The sequence below is a fragment of the Propithecus coquereli genome, unplaced genomic scaffold (assembly GCF_000956105.1).
Source record: "Propithecus coquereli isolate 6110/MARCELLA unplaced genomic scaffold, Pcoq_1.0 Scaffold101, whole genome shotgun sequence".
Classification (NCBI taxonomy): Eukaryota; Metazoa; Chordata; class Mammalia; order Primates; family Indriidae; genus Propithecus; species Propithecus coquereli.
In genome coordinates, this window is record NW_012133970.1 from 3466496 (window position 1) to 3489223 (window position 22728).

Here is a 22728-nt window from a genome sequence, read left to right on the forward strand (position 1 = left end):
CCTCCAGGCGTCCTGAGGCAGGACAGGGCTGGGCCTGCCAGCAGGTCTCAGATCTAGCCCCAGCCAGGCGGTGGCAGTACTTGTGGACACACCTAGGTCCCCATGGGAACATCCCTTCGTCCATCAACCCTCTCTCGCTGAGACTGGTGCCAGACTGGACAGATGCCCATGGCCTATGCTACCAAGGTGACAGAATGGACAGAGAGATATGGTCCCAGAGAGAAATGGACAGCAGAACAAAAGAGCAGAGAAACCGGGAGCAGGGGGATAGGGTACTTGAAACATCTTGCTCTGCTAGGACGGCCACCCTCTTCCCATGCCTGCGTCGATCACAATGGTCCGGGCGCAGGAACGAGCACGCACGCGCACACACACGCGCACGCCCTCACACGCCATTCCCCAACATCACGACACCATTTTACACCCATTTCTCCATGTGGTTAATTTTTTTTTTTAGTTCTCATTTTTTTCTAAGAAAAAAGCAACAAGAAAATAATTCAGAGTTTATACAAAACATCTTTACATTATTTTTTCCAAAAAGACTAGTATTTACACAAATGGCAACAGAAACAAAAACAAAAAACCCTTCCGACTGCCACCTGGAAGGGGCTGGCTGTTCTGCTCCCTCTCCCACCTGGCACCGGGGTGGGCAGCTGGCCAGGAAGCAGTGTGGAGGTGGATGGTGCAAGGCCCAGCTCCTTCCATGGCCGCTCGGGGAGTGCCTGCAAGGCACACTCAAGAGGCAGTCTGTTAGCAGCCGTGCTGGCAAGGAGCCGGGGTCAAAGTGCACGGCGGGCTGGGCCAGCCCCGGCAGCCTCTTCCTCTTCCCAGACCCCAGTCCAAGACTAGGGGGGCTAGTGGGAGCTGGGTTGGGTGAGGGGGACCCACCTGTGCTAGAGCCCAGAACAAGAGCAGACCACCTGACCTTATACCCGCTCAGGTCTCCACCCTGGGCCTCTATTTCCCCACCAGGCCAAAGGATGCCAAAGGTGGGGAGAGAACAGGGCGGGGGGGATGGGGGGAACTCCCAACTCTGCAGGGCAAATAGCCACCTGGGCACCTCACCTCCCTCTACCCCCCATGAGGTCATATGCCTGCAGCAGCTCTCCTGTTCCCCAGGCAACAGCCAATTAAGACATTAATTACCGTGAGAGTGAGGGAGGCAGGAGATGCCCAAGAATCCCACAAGGAAGGGATTTTTTTTTTTTTTGGTGGAAGGGTGGCAGCCACTGCCCCATTGCCAGGGTCAGCTCTGCAGAAAGAGGGTCAGGAGGGGAGGGTGGGACACTTTGGCCAGTGGCACTCTGCTCTTCCCTCATGGGCAGGAACAGCCCTGTCCTGCCCTCCCCTCCCCTAGAAATACCAAGGAGTCTATAAAAGAAATGCCATCCTATGCTTCCTGGCCGGCCACATCCTGCCCCAGGCCCTCTTATACTGGGTCAGGCCAGGCTCAAAAAGCTTGGGGAGGGGCTGCCTTTTCCATTTTTCCATTTTTCTTCAAAAAACAGATGTAAATGAGTTGACAGCTAAAAAATGAACACAAAAGCATTAAAAACAGTGATGATAGCGGACAAGCAGTCCTGGGAAGGGGGAACGGGGGCAAGAGAGGGGCAGGGCCAGGGGGCCGCCTCCCTGCCTGCTGTCCATCAGCGTCCAACCCTGCCCTTCACGAAGGGGCGCCCCCACAGAGCCCAGAGGCCTGGCAGAGGGGGAAGGCACAAGAGCATGGGGGATGGGGGCACAAGTACCCCCCTCTGAAGCCCAGGGGGCAGGGAAAAAAGGGGATTATAAAAGCCAAGAAACTACAAAACTAAATACAAAGGTGGGCACAGCTGGCAAGGGGAAGGGGCGTGGGGGTGAAAGGAGAGGTCCCGTCCAGGTCAACTGTCTCTCAGGGGCCCAAGGCCGCACCGGACACTCAGACCTTGTAGTAGATGTTCGCTGGGCTCTGGGGTGGCATCTCCTGGACGATGTAGACGGGGTGCCCGTAGTCCCCACTCACCTTCTCATAGTGGGGGCAGTAGTTGTTCTCTGTAGTCCGTAAGGGGATGATGATGTCGCTGGGCTCGGTGCCCGCCGTGCCACTGCCCCCCTTGGGACTGGCCAGGGTACTGAGCGAGAGGGCAGCCGCGCGCTGCTGCGTGTGCTTGCGGTGCCGCTTGCGCAGCTTTAGCAGTAGAACCGTCAGGAAGATGATGATGAGCAGGAAGATGACACAACCAGCACCAACGGCTGCAAACAACGCCACCTTGGAGTTGAAGAAGTCGTCGGGGTCCCCGCTGCCACCTCCACTCGCACCTGGGCCACTCTTCTCTTCCTGGTTCACAGTCTCTGAGGAGGGGGAAGGGTGGAGAGGTCAGCCAGGGGCACCGGGCACATCTCAGGCTGGGCCTAGCTTGTGTTTCTTCCAAGACAAGGCCGGAGAGGGCGACCGAGCGATGGCTTCAGCCCTCTGGGAAACACCTATACACTCACCGTGCTTGCCATCAGAGTCGCCGGGGGGGCCCCGACCAGGGGCCTGGGTGGCCGTCTTGACGGTGTTGTCTGCCTCCTTGCTGGGCCTGCTGGTAGTCAGCTGCTCAGGCGTCACGGCATTGGGATCTGAACGTGGGGAGAGGACAGGTGAGAGGGAGGGACCCCACCAGCATAGGTGTCCTCAATCATCTAGTGTGGGCCAAGAATGGCGCTCTGACCCTACGGCCCCGCCACTCCCAACACACCCACACCAGTCAGGAACATCTGTTCCAAAGGCCTAAGCAGGGGGCCCTCAGACTGGGCACTCACCTTGCCCAACCTTCATGACGATCTTCATGGTGCGTGTACGGCACACGCCTCCCTCCCGGTTCTCCAGCCCCTCCAGGCTGCCATTGGAGGTTGCTGCAGGGAAAGGCCAGAGAAGTTAGAGAAGTCAGGAGGAGAGAAAGGGTCTGCCGGCATCGCCCAGAAACCCCAGTGCTGCCTCAGCCAACAGGGACAGCCCTGGCAGTCGGGAGTGGCAAGCAGCTCCCACCCACCTGTAAACCTTGACTTCCCTCCCACCCGCTAGGAACAGAGGAGCCCAGCCCAGCCCAGCCTAGGCCAAGAACTTGCCCTTCCCCCACGGCCACTGATCCTCTATCACGAACAGGCCCTGGCCCCCTTTTCTCAGTGGCGATGATAAAGTATGTCTTCTCACTGGGAGATGTTGCTCAGAGGCAAAGCAATCAGGCTGGCACCAGGAAGGAGGCTTCTACACAGGCTGGAAGGAATCCTGGAGTAGGAACCAGGAGAACTGGGTTGGAGTCCCAACCCTGTCTCTAACTCCCTCCGTGATCTAAGGCAAGAAGCCCCTTGGCCTCTTGGGGCCTCAGTTTCCCATGAAGAAAAAGGCTCTGCAAACTCTGCCACTCCCCAGATCAGAACTTAGGTGGGAAAAGAAAATAAGAGAGAAGCAACACAAATTGGACGCCTCTCCCACCCAACCCCCGGAGCCAAAGAGAGCTGGCGGCAGGCCGACTGGTGAATGTTGGGGCCGGAATTCCAAGGCCAGGCTGGCAGGAGAGCACGCCAGCCTTCACAGGGGATCAGACCGGGCAGGGCCTCCGCCGTGTGCAGTAGCATTGCACCACCTAGACGCTCCCACTGCTGCGGGACAGGAAAGCGTTAAGCCCAGGGAGAGAGCCACGGGAGGGGCTGGGCGGGCACTCACAGGTAATGTAGTAATCATGGTACTTCTTGAACTCCAGGCCCATGTAGTTGGGACTGAACTCCTGGAACTTGATGGTAAAGCGGATTTCCTGCTCTGGCCTGTTGCAGGTGACCAGCACGTTGGGGTCCAGCACGGTGCTGCAGGCCGCTGCCTGCTCAGGCCTCACCAGGTACAGCTTGTAGTACTCATACGGCCGCCCTGCTTCTGCTCGGGGGCAGATGATGTCCAGCTTGTCTCCAATCTTCGGGTAGATCACCAAACCCTTCCCACTCAGGAACCTGCCCAGAAGGGAGAACATGGTTGGCCTCAGGGTTGGGGGGTGCCAAGGCCGCCCCAGAACCCAGGGAGCAGACGAGGGCTGGGCCGGGCCTGCTGGGCGGAGATGGCGAGAGCAGGCCTCCTGCCCTTCCTCCATCCTCAGGCTGGGGGTGGGAGAAAGAACCACACTGCCAGCAGGGCGTGGAAGGGGTGGCCCATGGGCAAGGCTGCCAGGCTTTGACTGTTCGGCAGGGTGGGGCACTGCCTGGCTGGGGGAGCCCTTTGTCCTAATGTGGCATTTCCGCAGGGGGCTGACGTGGCCAATGGGCTGGGTACCAAGGTGTTGGGCCCAAGCTGTCTAGAGGTGGCAGCCCTATTCCCCCACCGCGCAACACACTCACATTCCTTCATGGCCGCTGCTACCTCCCCCCCCACATAACACGCATGTGCGCTCGCGCGTGCACACACACACACACACACACACACACACAAAACAAGCCCACACATGCCTTAGTCACCACCCCCGCAGCTCCCAGCCAAAGACTCGGGGAGCTCAACCTGTCTGGGACCCGTGCCTTCTCCGCCATCCTTGCGAACCGTGGGCATGATGCTGAGATAGGACAGGCGTCCCCGGGAGCCGACAGAGGATGGCCGCAGTCTCTGGCCAGGTGCAGCTCCACACAGTTCTCCCCCTGCACTGTGCGGTGTGCCACCAGTGCTCACCCCACCCCCATGATGCGAAAGCGTCAAGTCCCAAACTTCACTAGTCTCGCTCCTAAGAACAGAGGGAGAGGAGAAGGGGCCCAACCAGCGATGACAGATGATGTAAGATAGGGCCCCAGGAACCCCACCGTCTGTATTTTAACCGCTCATTTGCACACTGCTCCTGCTCTAGCTCCTGAGAGGAACAAATGCCTTTTGAGCCAGGCACTAGGGGACAGCAGGGGAGGTCAGCTGCCCAGGGCCACCTATTCATCCGACTCTGTCCTTGCCTAAGCACACAGTCAGAGAGTCCGGGCAGGCTGGTGCTGAGAGCAAGGCAGCATCACGGAGGAGAAAGAACACAGACTTTGGAATTAGATTCCAAAGCAAGGCCCTTACTAGCTCTGTGACCTTGGATGAGCTGCCTAACCTCTCTGAGCTTCGGTTTCCCCACTTACAAACTGGGGGTGGTAAGAGCCCCTACCTACCGGTAGTGGAGGGGGGACAAGATGGCACATGGAGAACACCTAGCACACAGGGGGTCCTCAACATGTCTGGCTCCTTCTCAGAAACGGTCTACGAAGAGGCAGGTCAGATACTAACACTAAGTACCCATGAGCTCAGTGTTATTTCTTGGAGGGGAACTAGGAAGGAAAGATATGGTCCCATCATCTGGATTGGGACAGAAAAGTCAATGGCCCATGCTCTAGCGATAGACAGCAGCGGGCTACCTGAAGGTTCTGAGGGGAGCATCAGAGGTGGTTCCACAGAAAAGGCAGGATGACAGTAGGTCCTGGGCGATGAATAAGAAGTCAACACACAGCAAGAGTGGACAGCAGTGGCTGGGACACAAAATCCAGGCCAGTGATTGGTCCAGCTTGGCTGGGAATGGGGAGAGAGGAACAGAAGGAGAGGTGGAGGAGATCAGCTGGGGCCACACTGAAAGGCCTCAAGGGTCACACACAATAAGCAGGGTGGGTTTCATTTCACTGGTGACAAACCCTCTAGCAGGAGGGACAACAGAAGCCTGAAGGCAGTGCTTAAAGAGAATGAAGCTCACGGTGGCGTGGGGCTGCTCTGGTGAGGAGCACCGGTTCACGGCTCAACCATCTGAGAAGAGAGTGGCTCCGTTTCCTGAGGGCCCATTACATGGTGGGCACAACAAGCAATAAGGGCCGACGTGGGAGCTCTGGGCAAATGCCTTGTCAAACCTGTGTCCTCATCCAAGGGAGGGAAATGATGTCCAAGTAGGTGAGGAGGGAGACTGACCACATGGATGAAGCAGATGAAGACAAGCAGCACTCTCTCCACGTCCAGTGAGGCTCCGTCAAGCTGGGAGCTGCTGTCTTGATGTGCAGGAGGGTAAGAGCAAGAAGATGGCTTCCCCCCTTGGTACCTAACTCTATGGCTCTACAGAAAGGAAGCAGGCGTGGGATAGAGGCCTGGAGAAATACTTGAGAGGAAATGCCCACATCCCATGCACCATACAAAGTCAACAAGTTTCCCCAAAGCCTCTAGAATTCCCAAGGCATTTTGCAGTTTGCAACGCTTATGCTGGTTCTGTCCAGATGGCAGGATTAGACAACTTCTAACATCTTAGAGCCAGAAGGAACTTCAGAGATCTACCGAGTCCAGGCCCCTTGCACGAGGTAATGAGTGATCAGATGAACGTTCTCATTGAAGAGAGGGTCTCAAAGCCAACTTGAGGGGCCTAAACCTACCCAGGATGGTAACCCCTAGAGGTCTAAGAGGTCCTAAAACCTTAGCTGAATCCTTGTACAGTTTGCACCTCAGCGAGACATACCTGCAGCCACACAGAAGGCATGCAAAGGGACACCAGCCGGCGCACCTTTCTAACACTCGGCCCTGCCTTACTCACCAGGAGTCTTGTCTGCCCTGAGTGTGTCTCCCATTGCCACCCTGGTTCCACGGCCCAGGAATTGGCACAAGCCTTCTAGCTACTTGGGGTTCTACCTTAAACCCAGAGATACTGAGGAAACAGCTGTCTACATGGTGAGGAAGTGGGGAGAAGAGAACTATTGCCCCCAACACCCCTCAGACTCTCCTCAACCTCAGTGAACAGACTTCATAAATATTCATCAGTTCATCTGCATAGAAATTGGCAGAAGGAAACTCACCTTCCCCTAAAGTGCAGAAGGGAGAGGAGCCTGATGAGAACCGCCTTCCCTGACCCTGATCCCCCATACTAGTGCCATCTTAGTGTCTTCCCCACCATGGGGCAAACTTTGTCATGGCCTGTGAGAGGCCCAAGAAAGTGGTCACAGGGGTCACAAGGGGTGGGTATGTAGCCAGTGAGAGTGAAGCCCAAAGCCAGACAGAGCACTGGTCACACTTTATAGGTCTCTCCTCTTACTCGCCAGCTTAGGAGTAGGGCTAAGGGAGGAAGGGAAACAGATTGTCCTCAACTTAAACTCTTTATCCCCCACCTTACTACTCTCCCCCATTATCAAGCCAAGCTTTCCTGCCTGGGGCCACCCCCAGACAATGCCCTTTTCTGGAAAATAAAAGGATTGACATGGCCCAGCAGGAAGCCTGAAGCAGGTCTCCATGGTAACCCCTGAGGCCTTCCCTCTCTAGCCCCTGCTAGCCCTGGGACCCCAGGGAGCCACCCTGGGGAGTAAAAGGACTTGGGGGAGGCAGCCTGAGCTATCCCAGCTATCTTGTGGCCTGCCTCTTCCCCTCCACCCTAGCCCCAGTTCCTCCCTCAGCCTTTCTAGCAAGCTTAGAAGAGCTTAGAGGTACTGCCCATGACTGCTAAAAAATCTTGGGATATGAAAAGCCTCAATGGGTCTGGGGACAGTAGCATCCAAGGCCCTGGCCTGGTCAGAAACCAACTGCCCCCCATTCTTTTGTCCAGACAAGCCCTTCTTTACCCGTACACATGCAATCTATGGGGGTGGGGCGGGGGGTGGCGGCGAACTTGCAGCTGGGATGGTCATGCCCGGAAAGCTGCCCACATCTCACCAGCTCTACGCTTCCTTCCCCTCACCCTTCCCTCAGGCTCTAGCAGCCTGCGGTCAGAGAGTGGCAGAAGTGGGGTCCTGGTCCCAGGCCATGCAAGTCTAAGACTGGCAGAAGATTCTAGGCAAAGCCTTGATTCAGTGACCGCACCACCACTGCACCTACACCCCCAGGGTGGTAAGACCAATGGAGGACAGACCCCAAGCCAGAGCTCAAGTATGCTCTCATCCCAGCAAGGGTGGGGAGCCCCCAAATTAAAGGCTCCTCTTTCACTCCCCCAGCTCCACCCAGCCCCCAAGGCGGCAGGAGCAGGCCTGGCGTGTCCCAGCAGTGCCCGCCCAGGCGTGGGTGGGCAGGAACAGCAGCTGGGTCCTGGCACACACATCTCTGTCGGAGGCAGGGAAGCCAGGAGAGTCCCAGAGGAAGTCACCCTCCCCACCTACACTGAACTATGCCCTTCCCTCTGCCCCACCTGGCCAAAGCTAGTACCCAATGGGGATTTAACCACCCCCTCCCCATTGTTTGCTTTCTGTGGGGTCCCTGAGAAGAAGAGAGATTCCTGGCCCAGAAAGGAACCAAAGGCGGTACTCAGGGCTCAGGGGGCAGAGTTGGCTGGCCCTTGCAGGTAGGCCTAGCAAAGTCGAACGAGGAAGCTGGAGCACTGCTCATCCCACGCAGGCAGGGCCTGAGTCACAAGGACAGATGCAAGCACACCTGTGAGGTGAGAGGGGAACCCAGGGGCAGGGAGCCAGGGCCTCTTCCCAAACCCCACCTTGAACTCTGATCTCTCCTAGACTCAAGGCAGCAGGATGGTGTGGAATGAAAGGCACATAGCACAGCTCTGCCCCCTTAGGCAAGTCACTTCCCTTGTCTGGGCATATGCCTCGTTATCTGGAAAATGGGCCAATACCTACTTCCCAGGGCTGCTGAGAGCACCCGAGGAGACCGCATATGAGAACGCGCTGTAAGGAGCCAGGTGCTGCCTGGCTGTTACCTAGCATGCCGAACACGGCATCATTTGGAAGTAAAAAGCTCCTGGCTGCGAGCACCCTGACCCAAAACCACGACCACGAAAACACACCCAAGAGGGGCTGCTACAGGCCACAGGCCAAGGAACCCGGAATGTGGCTGGTGAGCAGGCCCCTACCTCAGCTCCCCTAATAATCACAGGGTGGACCCTCCCCCAAACCTGATACTCCCATGGCGACCAGCAGCCTCCTGGCTGGCCCACTGTGCCCATGGCCCTAACCCCAGGAAACTGTAGCACCAGGGCCCACCCATGCCCATTCACCTGAGCTGATGAGGCAACAGAGAGCCTGACGGGAGAAAGGGAACCCTCGACTCAGTCCCCACCCCAGCCTCACAGGTCCTTCCTGCCCTTGCCTGGCTGCCCTGTGTGGGGGTGGGGAAGCAGGGGAACAGGGGACTTTAGGAGCTGCTGGGTTCTCATCACCGAGGCCCCCACCTGTGGCCAATCAGCCACAGAGTAGAAGAGGTCAGGTCCCTAGCCACCCCGGAAAGGGGCCCCCTGAGCTGGCCTCCCCAGGACTGTGAGCTGGAACAGCTGTGCAGGGCTGGGGCCAACACTTTGGCTTAGAACAGGCAAGCATGGGTTGGGGTCTGCAGCTGCCCCCACCCGTGCTGGAGTCAAGGGTCCTGGATGCCAAGCCGAACCCCCCCCACACCCTCTTGAAGGGAAGGTTTGTAATGTGATCTCAGGCACATTCTCACTCCCTGGAAGTGGGGGAACCTGAGTGGGGGGCAGGAAGGGGTCAGAACAGGACTGCGAGACTGAACTGCAGCAGCTGGACTTGGCCGAGGACTCAAGTGTGAGGGTGGCTGGCTGCCCCAAGCTCCCCTGGGGAAGTGGCTGGGGGAGGGGCCACCCTGGGACCATTTAGATCACAGCCCCCCACCCAGCCGTGGGCACCCATGCACACTCAAGCACATACACTCCCGGTTCCTACCGAACTCCAGCGGGACCAAACCCATCCCCCCACCTTGCACTCATCTGGCAAATCTAACATGAGGGGCCGAGGAGGCAGAAGCTCTGCCACCCAGGGACTAGCAGTCCGGAAAGCATAGCACCCATTTGGGCAAGAGGCTGGGGAGTCTTGAGCCAGCCCTTCTGGCTGCCCCTCTAGTCAGGGCTGGGCTGCGTGCACCCTGGAACCTGCGAGCAGACCCCCAACCCCACCACTTCTTTATTTTGATTTTTTTTCCCAAGGAGGAAGCAATTAAGTAGGATTTATAGGCACTGGGAGATTTTTTTGCTGGGGGGGGGGGTTTGCCAGTTCCTGACAGAGCTGAGGAGAGAGACCAAAAGCCGGGAGAGGAAGAGGGGAGGGAAGAGAGAAAATGAGCCCGAGAGGGAGAGCACGGGCATGTGCGAGAAACAAAAGGACTTGAGAAAAAGAGGCAGAGAGTGACTAAGAGTGAGAGGGAGTGTGAGAAAGAGGGAGAGCGGGCGAGCCTCGCTGGAGAGGGGAGGTGAGCGCTGTTTGCGGAGGGTGTGAGGGCGAAGCGACATGGGCCTGAGAGGGAGAACTCAGGCAGGAGGCAGAGAGGGAGGGAGACAGAGAGACTGTTTATTTGAAAGGCTGTGGCAGCCTGAGGGTTGGGCGCGGTGGCGGAGGCAGCCCCCAGAGCTCAAGTACAGCTGAGGGCAGCACCTCCCTCCTGTCCTCTGGCCCCCCACCCCACGCCAACACACACAGACAGCGGCTGCATTCCAAACCCCTGAGCAGAGATGGAACTGGGGGGCGACACACACCAGGATCGGTCCCTGACCATTCCCAGGATCGGCCCGATTACAGGATGGAATTCCCGCAGGTTCTACTGAGTCTGCAGCCACTCCCCACCCCCACCCAGGACGCCTGTCCTCAGCTTGAGATGGATGGGGAGGGGGAGCAGAAGGGATACAACGTCCCCAAACCTGTATGCTGGTCCAGAGCACTTAAGGCTCAGAACACAGAAAGGGGGAAGCTCAGACAGATCTTGTTTCCTCCAGTCCCCCCCCAACTCCGCAGGAGGGCTCCTTTCCAGCTGTGGGGCTGCCTGCTATCTCTGGTTAGAGACCACGGAGAGCAATTAGGTCACTCCCATGAGTCCCCATGATGGGCTACCCCAGGCGGATTTCAACTCTCCTGGCTCGAGAAAGAGCATTTCCAGCCTCCACCCTTACGGGGGAACTAAGAGCACTTCACGACCTTTTGCCCCAGGCTCAGCAGCCCACGGCCCCCCAGACCATTTTGAGTCCCTGCTATTAGGAGAGTGCTGCGCCCAGTTTGACTGCGGCTAGGGGAGACATTCTTGCCAACTCCTTTCCTTGTAGTCAGGCAGAGCCCTCCACCCTCACCCTGGTTTAGCCATCCCACCAACCAGTAATAGGACCCTACCTTAACCCACGAAGAGAACTAAGGAAGCTGCCTGCTCCTGCTCCAGGGCTGAGATACACTGCCTCTGGGACCCAAGAGGCCAAGGCGGGCAGGAGCCTGGGAAGTTAGCGGGGAGCCCAGCAAGAGTAGACAGGAAGAAATTCCAGATACAGGAATCAGGGAGTATGGATGGGGCAGGTCAAGGCCCCCCAGTTTCCCACTAAGTGGTGTTCTTCGCACATTGTCGGGACTTTCAGAAAACAGGGAAGAAGAGCAATTTTGACCCTGGATTCCAACCTGAGTCCTGGATGCCAAGAGAGAAAAAGGTCCAGAGGTCACCACAACAGCACCAGCGACTCCCCACTAACAACCCAGAAACCAGGGAGCCACCGCCCTGAAAGGTGTATGTGTTGTTTGGAAGGGGGAGAGTTGTGACGGGAAAGGAAGAAAGAAAAGAAAGGTTCTTTTTTATAGAGCTGCCCCCCATCGCCTTTGGGAAAGCTAAGCACAGCTCACCAATGTGGAGGACACAGAGTTGGGGGCCAACCAGACCTGCCTGGGCAGGAATCGCTAGTTCCCCACCCACCTCCCTCGCCGGAGCAGCCGCCGCTCTCCACCCTGGCGGGCCCTTGAAGCTCTGCTGCCGGCTCCATTGGACCCCCGACGGGCGCTGGATCGAACCCCCCCCCAACAACCCCTCTCCCACTCCGCCCCTCTCCACCCGCTGCCTTTGTGAGCCTGGGAGCAGCGCCCGCCTTTCTACCGCCCCGGCAGGGAGAAGGGGTGGGGGGGGCAAGGAGAGATGGCAAAGCGAAAAGCCAGGGAGGCAAACAGGGAAGAAAGACAAATGAAAATGGGAGAAGCCCGAGTGGGGATGCAGGCACTGCTACCCGCCCCAAGCGCCGGCTCCGCTCCGCGTTCCCTCCGCAGCTAAGCAAACGACGAACCTGTGTTCCAGCCTCGTCCCTCACCCAAGTCGAGCTCGTCCCCAGAGCGGCTTTCCGCGAAAACCACCACGTTCCCAGGGGCCCCGGAGGGGGCTGCGTTCTCGCCCCCACCCTGCTCTTAGGTGCGCTGTGAGCGCCCGGACTCCCCAGCTCCGCCTGGTGCGACCCTCTCGACTTGATCCGGGACGTGCGGAGGCGAGGGCCGGGAAGCCCAGGGGTCACAACGCATCCGAGTGCCCCTACCCCGCCCCGCCGCACCCTGCTCTGCCCGCCCGCAGGAAAACATACTCGAAAAAGCCGGAGACAAAATGGGGCGCCGCTCCTGTTCCGAAGACCTCCCCACACGCACTCGGGGGCGCGCGGCCTCACCCCGAAGGAGTGCCTCCCACCCCCGGGGACCAGAGCAGATAAGTTACTCACTTGGGGTTGAGGGAGCTCCAGGATACCGGTTCCAGGTTCTTGGCCAGCGGCGTGGCGAGCCGGCACAGAGCCAACACGACCATCGCCACAAGCCACTTGCCGAGCCAACGCTGCCCAGGCCGGGCCATCTTCCCGGGGACAGGCTGCACTTCGGGATCCCCTGGCGCCTCCTCAGCAAAGCTCGCCTCGCCTTCCCGTGCTGCGCTGCGCTCCGAGCCGCTCAGGCGCCCATCCTCCGCAGCCGCCGGCCTTGAAGTGCTCCCCTCCCGCCGGCTTCGGTGTCGCTCTTCTCCGCCCGGCCGGCCAGGAGGACTCACTAGGCAGCCGCCCCCAACCCGGGCATGGGCTGCGGCCTCCGAGGGCTTGCTCCCCTGGCCTCTTCGCCGCCGCACGAGGTGCGACGGGGGCTCTGCGCCCCCGGGTGATCCCGCCCGATTCCGCTCGGCTCCCCGAGACTGTTCGGGACTCTGCGCCCTCTCCCCGACGGGAGGGCTCGGAGGCCGCCCCGACGCCTCGACCGTCCCGGGGTCGGTGGCCCTGGGAAGAAGTGGGGGTCTCCCCACAACACAAGCTCAGTCTCCGGGCTCCCGACTGGGCCGCCCCGGCACGGGCTCCGTTTCTCCGGGCCACACTGGGACTCCGGGCTGCGCGCCCCCCGACAGCTTCTACTTCAGCGCGGGCCCGGCTCAGTGTACTTAAAAGAGCCGGGAGATGCTGCCGAGCCAGCCAGTCCCATTAGTTTGCGCCTCTGAAGCCTAGGCCGGGTAGCCCGACAGCCCGGTCGCCGAGTCCTTGCTCCACGGCGATTGAGCCGGAGGGTCTGCGGCCAGTGCAAGCCTCACACACCTCCCACTGCTGTCCAGCGCGCATAGACTCCCTCCGCTGCCGCTGAGCTGTCTACTCCCCTGTTCAGGCGAACGCAAGGCCAACCCTGCTCCTCTTAGCCAATAGCAAGCTCCGTGACGGGGTCCTTGCCCCATACCACGCCCCCAGAGCAGGAAGGGGGCGGGATTTCAGGGAGCTCTTAAGGACGCCGCGCTCCTGATGGCACCAATCTGAGTGTGCGGCTCGTGCGGTTAGGGCTGGGTCCGGCTTAGTCCTGTTCCCAGAGCGCTCAGCCCGTGGGAAGTTGGCACTTCTCAAGAGCCGCTGGCCTGCTCTCCTCCCGCGCGTCTGGTCAACACCCCAGCCCACTGACCTGGGCCAGACAGGCCCTGTCCCAAGTACCCGGGGAAAGTACTTCCATTCTCTTTTTACACACAAGAACCCTGAAGTCCTGCTCTGTGCAAACCTCCATGTCAAGGACAGCCTCTCTGCTCCCCGTCCCGTCTCACGTAGGGCTCTGGTGGGCTTTCCTCCTTCCGCCCTCGAAATACACTGTCCGCTTGCCCTTGGACCTGGAGTCTGGAACATAAAAGTTGATAGCAGCAGGAGGTTAAAACTCAGGGAGGGTCAAATATGGGGTCCGGAGGGGGAAGCGAGTTCTTCGCCCCTGCGGACCAGGCCTTCGGAGTCCCAGCTTTGAGGGGGAGCCGTTTGGGACCCCTGGGGCCCAGATTTAGAGTCTTGTCCGAAGGAGCGGGCAAGGCCCCGGGATAGGCAAGCGGGAATGAGAGGGCACCTCAATAATGAAAGACACCTCGAGGGCAAGAGGAAAAGGTAATAGCAGGAGGCTTTTGAAAAAGCAAAAGCGGGTATCCTGGCCCTGAGACGCCGGACTCTAGCCTCGCCCGGCCTCGCCATCTGAGTCTTTGTCTCCCAGCCCTGGCCCATTCTCCCCGCCCCTCCCTGCCTCTTTGCTTATAACTTGGCTCGATCCCATAGCTCAGACACTCCCGGTCCGACCCACTCTCCTTGGTCAGACTCCATCAAACGTACCCACGTGCTAATGTCTCCCCCTGCTTGTCTTCCGTAGCACTGCAGGCGCCTGGGACAAACTGGGAGCTCCCACCCAGAGCATGGCACACACAAGCCTGGCACACGCGCTTGAACACAAGATCTGGGACGGGCTTGGCCTTGGCAAGAACCACCACCCTCTATGGGGAGGAATGAAAAGAACTAGGAGGAAGGTCTGGGTTTGGGGTTGGTTTAGGGACTGCCAAGGATATAAAGTCTTCTGCTTCTTTATGGAGACAATTGGATGAGGAACATTCCCAAAGTGCCCTACCATTTACACAGCGTTTCATGTCCATTATCTTGCTTAATAGGTGACTGAGCTACTGAGTTTCCCACTGGGTCCTCTGAAGATCTCTGTGACTGTAGAGTAGAACTCTATTTTGGGGAAAGTAAAAAGGCTCTTACCTCTAGGTATAGAGCCTTGAGGGTGAGATGGCTCTGGATAGACAGGGAAGACAAGGAGCTGTTTAGGTTCTCTCAGCTCCCAGCTGGTCCCCGCGTGGGGTGTAAGGAGACTAGGATCCCTGAAGTGCACGTGAGGACAGCAAGCCCTGAACGTAGAAAGCAGGCTGCTGCTGACTGAGCGCCTACCATGTGTCAAGAGCCATGTTTAGATGCTTTTCCTTTCACAATCCTTTGAAATGAGTTCCACTAGGGTTTGGAAAGTAAGGCTCAAGAAGTGACTCACTCATCTGAGGTCACCAAGCTGATCAGTCGTGGATCCTGGCGTATCTGCCTCCAAAGCCTGTGCCCATTCCCCATACCGACTTGTCACATTTCCAGCCCCTCCCTGCTTACTTGCTTATTTGATTCATTTCTGGTTAGAAGCTGGTCCATGCCTAGAAAGCAGCAGCCTTCAGGATGGCCAGGACTCTACTCTTCACCCACAGTCCTTCAAGAGGTTACTAGGCCTGGGAAAGTTCATCTGTTTTACTGGCCACAGCCCAAAGTTCTCAGCCAAGACCACTGCTGCCAACCCCAGAACCAGGCTTGGATTCTTCCTCCTGACAGCCAACGTGCCCGGCGCCCCTCAGGAGGAAAGCGCAAGACCAGGTGGGGGATGAGGGAGATGAGGCTGCACTGCCAGACTGGGGAAGTGTGGGAAGACAGAAGCAATTCCTGAGTGTGCCAACACCTAATCCTGGGTGGGGAGAGTGGCAGAGGAAATGAGGAGAGGACTCTATGTCCAGGCCTGCTCCACACGCTGGTCACCCTTGGTCACGGCACAGCCTTTGTGCCTCAACCTGCCCACACCAGCTGCAGGGGCCTCAGTGGCAGAGCTGGGCCCACTCCCTGCCACGGTGACTCCAGGTTCCCACCTCCCGCCCCACCCTGGCGGGGCCCCACACATAGGGATTCAGACCTCTGAAGCAGGAAAAAGTGACTCCCCAGGGGAGCCTGAGAGGAAGTCAGGGTCTGCGGGGCATGGGGGCCCTCTGTTATCCAAGCCCTCCCTACATCACCAGCAGACACCCCCAACCCAAGCCTCCCAGGTCACTGTGTCATCACACACACACGCAGCTGTCAGGATTCAAGTCCACCAGCGCTTTCTGAGCACCGCCTCTGTGCTGGCCTCTGAGCTGCTGCTCCAAAGAGGAGCACCACCAAGCCCTGCCTGCAAGGACCAGCAGGCACTGAAACCAGTGTGCAGGGGCTCCTGGACCCAGGATGCAGGACAGCCTCCGGCAACTGCAGCCCCTCAGAGCTACAGAGGGGCTCTTCTGCGCTCAGCTTCCCGCGCCCACGGGTGGCGGGGAGGTATAAACTTTGCAGCCACAGGATTCCCTGCTTATCAGCTGTGTCTCCCTGGGCAAGTCGCTTCAGCTCTGTGTGCCTCAGTTCCTTGCCTGTGACCTGGAGATCGTCCCGCGTTCACAGAGCCGGTGAAGGGCAAATGAAATCATGCCCACCGCAGTGCTCACCAAATGGAAACTCGCATTCTTCCGCAGAGCCTCCCATGGAGACACTGGTGTCCCCAGTCACACATGTCCTCGCCCGCTCACACGTGCTTTGTGTGCCCCACACACATTTTTTAGCTCCCCTTCTACTCTCACACACTCGCACATGCTCACACGCAAACTCTCGTTCTTTCTCACCTATCCATTCGTTCAGCGCCAGGTGGCAGGCATGGGTCCCGCCCTCGTGGAACGCAGAGTCTAGCCCCCACATTTTCTCGTGTCGCCTGTCATCCACGCACATGCATGAACATGCACACACCTCCTTTCTATTTCTGTGGCCCTTGTCCTTGACCTCTCCCTGCCTGCCCTGCACTCTGAGGCACAGAGAGGTGAAGTGACTCACGTAAGGCCACACAGCCAGGAAGTGGAAAGATCAGGATTCAAACCCAGACCATCTGGCTAAACAACTTGAGCTTCTAATCACTACTCTACACTGCTATCTCAGGGCTCCGGAAAGCAGTGTGTGCCAAGGTGTGGGCTTTGCTGAGCCAGCAGGCCAGCAAAGCCAACAAGTGGAAAAGCAAACTGAACGGTCAGGGAGCAAGACTCCCAGCCGGAGGCCCAGGGCAATGCCAAGTGGCACAACCCAGTGAGGCTGGCAGGCCTTTCTCTAGTCTACAGTCATCTCTGGCCTGCTCGATGCCTCTGCCTGCACTCCTAAAAGACACACACGCCTAGTCCCCACAGGAAGAGGGAGAGCTAGCACTTCTTGAACACCTGCTGTTTGCCAAGCACCACGGCTGGGTGCTTCTACCTGGCGCTACATTATCTCTATTTAATCCTCGCAATATCCCTGAGGTTGGCATTAATAGACCTGTTTTACAGATGAGAAAACTGAGCCCCCAGGCTCAATCCGCCTGCATCCCCTGTGCCCACCAATCGCAGCCTGCAAAGCCCTCTCTTGTTCACCCAGCCGATTGCCACCACCCCCTTCTCTCCTGTTCTTCACTCTGCCCCCCCCCCCCCCCAGCTGAGACTGGCGAGGGTCCCTGCTGATCCCAGGCTGCCCTCCCCCCCATGAGTACTTCACTTTTCCAAGTCGCTCTGTCTCTGGGTCAGTCTCAGGGCAAGCCCAGGGTGGGGCCCAAGCCCTCCTGTCCTTCCTCCTCCCTGCTCTGGCTGCACCACACCCCAGGGCCAGGTCAGATCTAGGCCCGGGGTGGCTGAGATCTAGAAGTCTGGTTACACTGTAGCCACAACAATTTCCAGTGGCTAGGGACAGAGGAGATGGTCCCAAAGGTCAAAGGTTCAACCAGACTCTCCCCCCCACACCCCTCCCGGTCCCTCCACAGCTGCATGCTTGGTTGGGTGTTTCCACTAAGATCACCTTGAGCTGCCAGGGGCCAGCCTGGGTCAGCCTGATGGCAGGATGACACCAGGGACGGGAGGAACCCCTCTCTTCTTGAGATGGGCCTGGTCCCCCTCCCTCCCTCTCTCTTTATCCCCTCCTCGTACACTTTTACCTCTACCCTGGACTCCTAGGCATCCGTCCCAAGCCCTCAGGACCCACACAGGGAAATGGCCTGCCCCCATCCCTGAAAAGAGCCCATAACAGGGCATCTGAGAGCCAGAGCATGACTGGGTGTGCACAGCAGGTGGGCAAGCCTCCGAACAGCAGCTGGGACCCTGGGGGGACCCTACTCGGAGGCCTAATCTTTGGACCCTGCCCTCCTGGGTTTCGCTGATCTGGGCTCAGCTTCCTCTAGCAGATCCCCCCCTCAGCCCAGCAGGAGGCAGCCTAGGTGGGGGGCCCAGCTCGCCTGTTGCTCCCTCACTCTGGTTACCTGGGGAATGTGCAAGGAGGGGCTGGGCCATTCATCACTGTCAAGCACTCAGGAATTCACTGATGGGGAGTAGCAGCTGTCCCCACCTGTCACTGACCCCAGCCTAGCTCTCTATCTCAGAGGCCGGTAGGCCTGGGGAAAGAGAAATGGCATCTTTGCCCAGTCCCGCTCCAGGCTCCTTGGCGAACACAAAGGACACAGCAGGCCCCATGAACACGAGGAATCAAGTTCCCACGGAGGAACACCCAAGCCGAGCAAGCATTCGCACAGACCAGGAGCAGAGGAAAAGGGAAGCTGCTTCCTCAGCTCTCCAGCCCTCCTAGCCCTGGGCCCTCACTAGACTACGAGCTAGCTTCCTTCCTCCCACCCCGCCGTGAAGGCTAAAGGGTCAGATTCTGGACTTTCTCGGCTGATAACCCCAAGCCTACCCGGAGAGAGGCAGTGTGCCTCTGGGGGCATCCTGAGGACAGATAAGGGGCTGGACCCAGCTGGCCAGATGACCCCTGGTAGTTATATGGCACCCAGGGCCACCAACCTCCAGCTGTCCCCCTGAGGCAACCCAGCCAGGATCTCTGACATTGAAACCTGTCTTCCCCACTCACAACTTAGTCCAGCTTCTGGCCTTCAATCAAAAAGGCCCCAGTATGGGCCCAGTTCTTTTCTAAGCCTTTAGTCTCCACTCCAAGCCTCCCCCACCCCACTCCTGCCAGAGCTCCACCTCCCCAGGACTGCCCAAGCAGGGGTTGGCGAGGCTGGGTCCCTGACAGGCCGCGAGTGACAAATCACCCAGCATCTTCCTCGCCAGGAAGCAGCCCCTCAGAGGAACATAAATCTCCCTGGTCTGGCTTGTTTTTCTTCCACAGCCTCTTTCCAGGACGCAGCAGAGCCTACCGTAGCCCCTGCCTCGGGCAGGAGGATGGAGTGGGGGCGTGGGAGGGAACTTTCCTCCCGGGGTTGCTGTGCTGGGCAGAGGTGCAGGAGGCAGCAAGTTTGGGAGCTTCTGAACTAAGAGTGCCTGAGAGGATTCGGGCTCCAAAGACCGGGGAGGGAGGGATGGGATCTTAGAGGAGGTAAAAAGGAGGCATCCGGCAGGTTGTTGAATCAAAGGGCTGGAGTCCCCAAGGCAATGCCTTCCTCGCCCTGGTAGCCTCCCTATTCCTCAAACTCTGTCGCCCTCCAGTGGCCAGCTCGGTACTTGCAGCCTATGAGCCGCCCCAGCAGGGAGCCAGGCTCCCAACAGCCCCACAGGAGGCTGAGACACCACCAGTTTCCGGTGGCCTGGGCTGAGCTAAGCCAGAAACGCCCTCCCTTCTCCCCATCCTCCCTCCGGACACTGGAAATCCAATCTAGCCAGGCCTGCCTCAGCGCCCACCTCCCCTGGGCAGCCTTCCTGGAAGGCCCTAGCCCACAGGGTCTTCTGTCCTTTGAGCTCCATATCCTGTGCCTGCCTGTGATCGTCACTTGGATCTGCATTATTTATGTACATCTCGGCTCTCCCACTGGATACCAGCCTGGCGCAGAAACCACTGACTGCTTCTCCTTTATCTTCTGCATCCAGGCCGAGCCTGGGGATGGGCATAAGGAGGCCCTCGACAAATGCTAATGCTAATGGTGATGACGGTGGTGGTGGTAGTGACAGCTACTATTTACTGTGCACCTACTCTCATGCAAAGCTCATTTTATATGCGATGAGGAAACTGCTGCTCTCAGAAGCCAAGTAATTTAATAATGTCTCATATCCGATAAGCAGCAGAACCCAAGGTTTGATACGTGTCTCTCTGGCTCCAAGCCACAGGCATCTCCGTCTCCCATGTGCCCGACACTGCCTGTATTACTGGAAGGGACATATGGGTGACTCAGTCCGTGACAACGTGGCATGATGTCAGCCACAGCAAAGACCTGTATGCTCCACGGAACATGGAGGGACTAGCTCAGCATTTGTCCTCTTTCTCCTCTCTCCTCATCTCAGGGCAAGTCTGCTCTAGTTTGACCATTTGATAGAAGAAGAGCTTGCCCAGCCCAGATGGGCAGGCTCCCAGATCCCATCACACAAGGAAGCTATGGCCAACTGGGACACTCCTACAGAGAATGGATACCTGAAAAAGTCAAGAATCCAGGGCCAAAGAGAGAGATTCCATCAGAGATTCCTACCAGTCTCTCCCAGGAATCGACATGGGGGAGTTCAGTCCACAAACACTGCTGGCCTCCCCTGAGAGCCTGGCAGGTGCCAGGACCTGAGACTTAAAGAGATGAGAGAGACACCCGAGTCACTTCCCTCACTACGTGCTGTGCCCAGTTATGCAGCTGTCTTAGGCCAAAGACTTTGGAGCAGAGGGCCCACCAGCCCGAACTTACTCTTGTCCTTGGCTTGCCTGAAGCATTCTGCCTCTCTCCAGCCTGGTGACCTTGGACCTTCTCCCCTTCCCCAAGTAAGCCACTCAGCTGAGACTCTCTCAGTCACTCAGTTCTTCACAGTCCTTGGTGAGAAGATTGTCCGCTTAGGCTATAAAGGAAAAGAACCCACTGTGGGGGATCCGAGGTGGTCCCACCCTCCTCCCCTTCCCTTGCCTGCCCCTACCATTTGGGTTCGAACACGGCCCTGGCCTGGAGTTGACAACCCTGGAAAGAGGCAGCATAATCCATTTCCCAGGCACATTCTGCAAGCAGCAGAGCTTGCAGGTTTCAGGTTGGACTTTCCATGGGCACTTCATTAAGGGGTTTTATGGCCAAAGTGGACGATTGGTAACACCTGCTTTTAAAAATGTCCAGGCTGAAATGACCACAGCCAGGCAATAAGGTCCAGGACTCCGTGACTGTGATTCCCGTTTTTCCTCTGGCTGGTGCAGAACAGAACCGCTTCCTGCAGGAGATCTTGGCCCTGCCAGCAAGGCCTCCCGGGGTCCACTGCTGGGCAGGGGCACAGTGGTCTTCCTCTCGGGAGCAGATGTGCCCTTGCCGGACCACTCGGCTCCCACCAGCAGTTGCCAGCCTCCCTCCCAGCCTGGCTGAGTGCTAAGGCCGATGGGCGTGCAAGTACGGCTCGTACCGCGCCACGCAGAACATTTGCACGCCAGGAGCTCATCAAGGAAGATGGGCTCTCACGCTGCCACCTAGCACATAGCAAAACTCACACTTCCAGAAAGAGTGTTTCTGGGAGTCTTGCTGAAGGTGTGTAGTCCAGCAAGCTCTCCTGACACCCTCAATGACCCCTTGGATGAAGTCAGGCCACTACAGTCAGTGGTCTCCAGATGGGCATTGTGGGGGCACACGTAACCCCTGCAGGTCAGCAGAGAACCATGGGTGGGGCAGGGGTGTCACACAGTCCTGAATAGCCTGTGGCATTTCCTGTGAGGGGCGTTGGCTCCTATTAGCTGTCTCTGTGACCTCGTCACATATTGACTAGCCATCTGTATCTTGTCTCTGCTTTGCACATTCATCTCCTTTGCCTTTGTGATTTTTATCTTATTAACTTGTAAGAACAATTTATATATTAAGAACGTTCATTTTTGTGAGACTCTCTGGAGTTTGGAGCACAAATGATTTTTGTCATATTACTATTTTTCAGATTCTTTCTTTTTTTATTGAGATATAATTTATGCACTATAAAATTTGCCCCTTTGAAGTATACAAATCAGTAGGTTTTAGTACATTTGCATACTTATGTAAACATCATCATTATCTAATTTCAGGACATTTCAGCCCCTTCCAAAAATCTCCTGTCTCTTACCAGTCCTTTCCGTTCCTCCCTGTCCGCAGCCCCAGTGGATGTGCCTACTCTGGACGCTTCATAGAAACGGAATCATACAACATGTGGGCTTTTGTGCCTGGATTCTTTCCCTTAGCATGTTAGTGTTTAGGTTCATCCATGTTGCAGCATGTGTCAGTAGTTTGATCCTTTTTATTGCCACATAATATTCCCTCATACGGATATACCAGATAATTTTCATGCAGTTATCACTCTATAAACATTTGGATTGTTTCCACCTTTTGGCTATTATGAATAATGCTGCTATGAACATTTATGTATAAATTTTCTGTGGACATGTATGTTTACATTTCTTGTGGTTATGTATTTTACCTAGGAGTGGAATTGGTGGGCCATATGGTAATTCTATGCTTAACTTTTGGAGTAACTGCAAACTGTTTTGCAAAGCAGCTGTGCCATTTTACTTCCCACCGGCAACGTACTGGGGTTCCAATTTCTCCACATTTTCCCCAATACTTGTTATTTTCTGTCTTTTTAACTGTAGTTATCTTAGTGGGTGTGAACTGTATCACACTGTGGTTTTTGTTTGCATTTCCCTGATAATTAATGATGTTCAGAATGTCTTTATGTGCCTATTGGCCATTTGTGTTTCGTCCTTAGAGAAAAGTCTATTTAAATATTTTACCCAATTTTTAATTGTTTTTTTAAATTGTTGAGCTATAAGTGTTCTCAATATATTATGGATACAAGTCCCTTATCAGGTATATGATTTGCAAATATTTTCTCCCATTCTTTGGGTTGTCTTTTCACTTTCTTGATAGTGTCCTTTAAAACAGAGAAGTTTTTAATTTTGTTGAAGTCCAATTTATCTATTTTCCTGCGCGTTGGTGTTATTTTAATATATAAGAATCCATTGCCAAATATGACATCATACAGATTTACCCCTATATTTTCTTCCCAGAATTTTATAGTTTTAGCTCTTACATTTAGGTCTTCGATCTATCTGGAGT

The 22728-nt window shown here is 56.9% G+C and overlaps 1 protein-coding gene across 1 annotated transcript; it reads right to left on the reverse strand.

Annotated features, from left to right (window-relative positions):
- Nucleotides 1-427: 427 nt before the first annotated feature.
- EFNB1 (ephrin-B1) lies at nucleotides 428-13301 on the reverse strand. Its single transcript, XM_012643769.1, has 5 exons — nucleotides 12375-13301; nucleotides 3689-3966; nucleotides 2785-2877; nucleotides 2476-2601; nucleotides 428-2331 (listed from the first exon to the last, which is right to left on the reverse strand). The coding sequence occupies exons 1-5, from the start codon at nucleotides 12500-12502 to the stop codon at nucleotides 1919-1921; spliced, it is 1038 nt and encodes a 345-aa protein (XP_012499223.1). The 5' UTR covers nucleotides 12503-13301; the 3' UTR covers nucleotides 428-1918.
- Between the last annotated feature and the right edge of the window lie 9427 nt (nucleotides 13302-22728).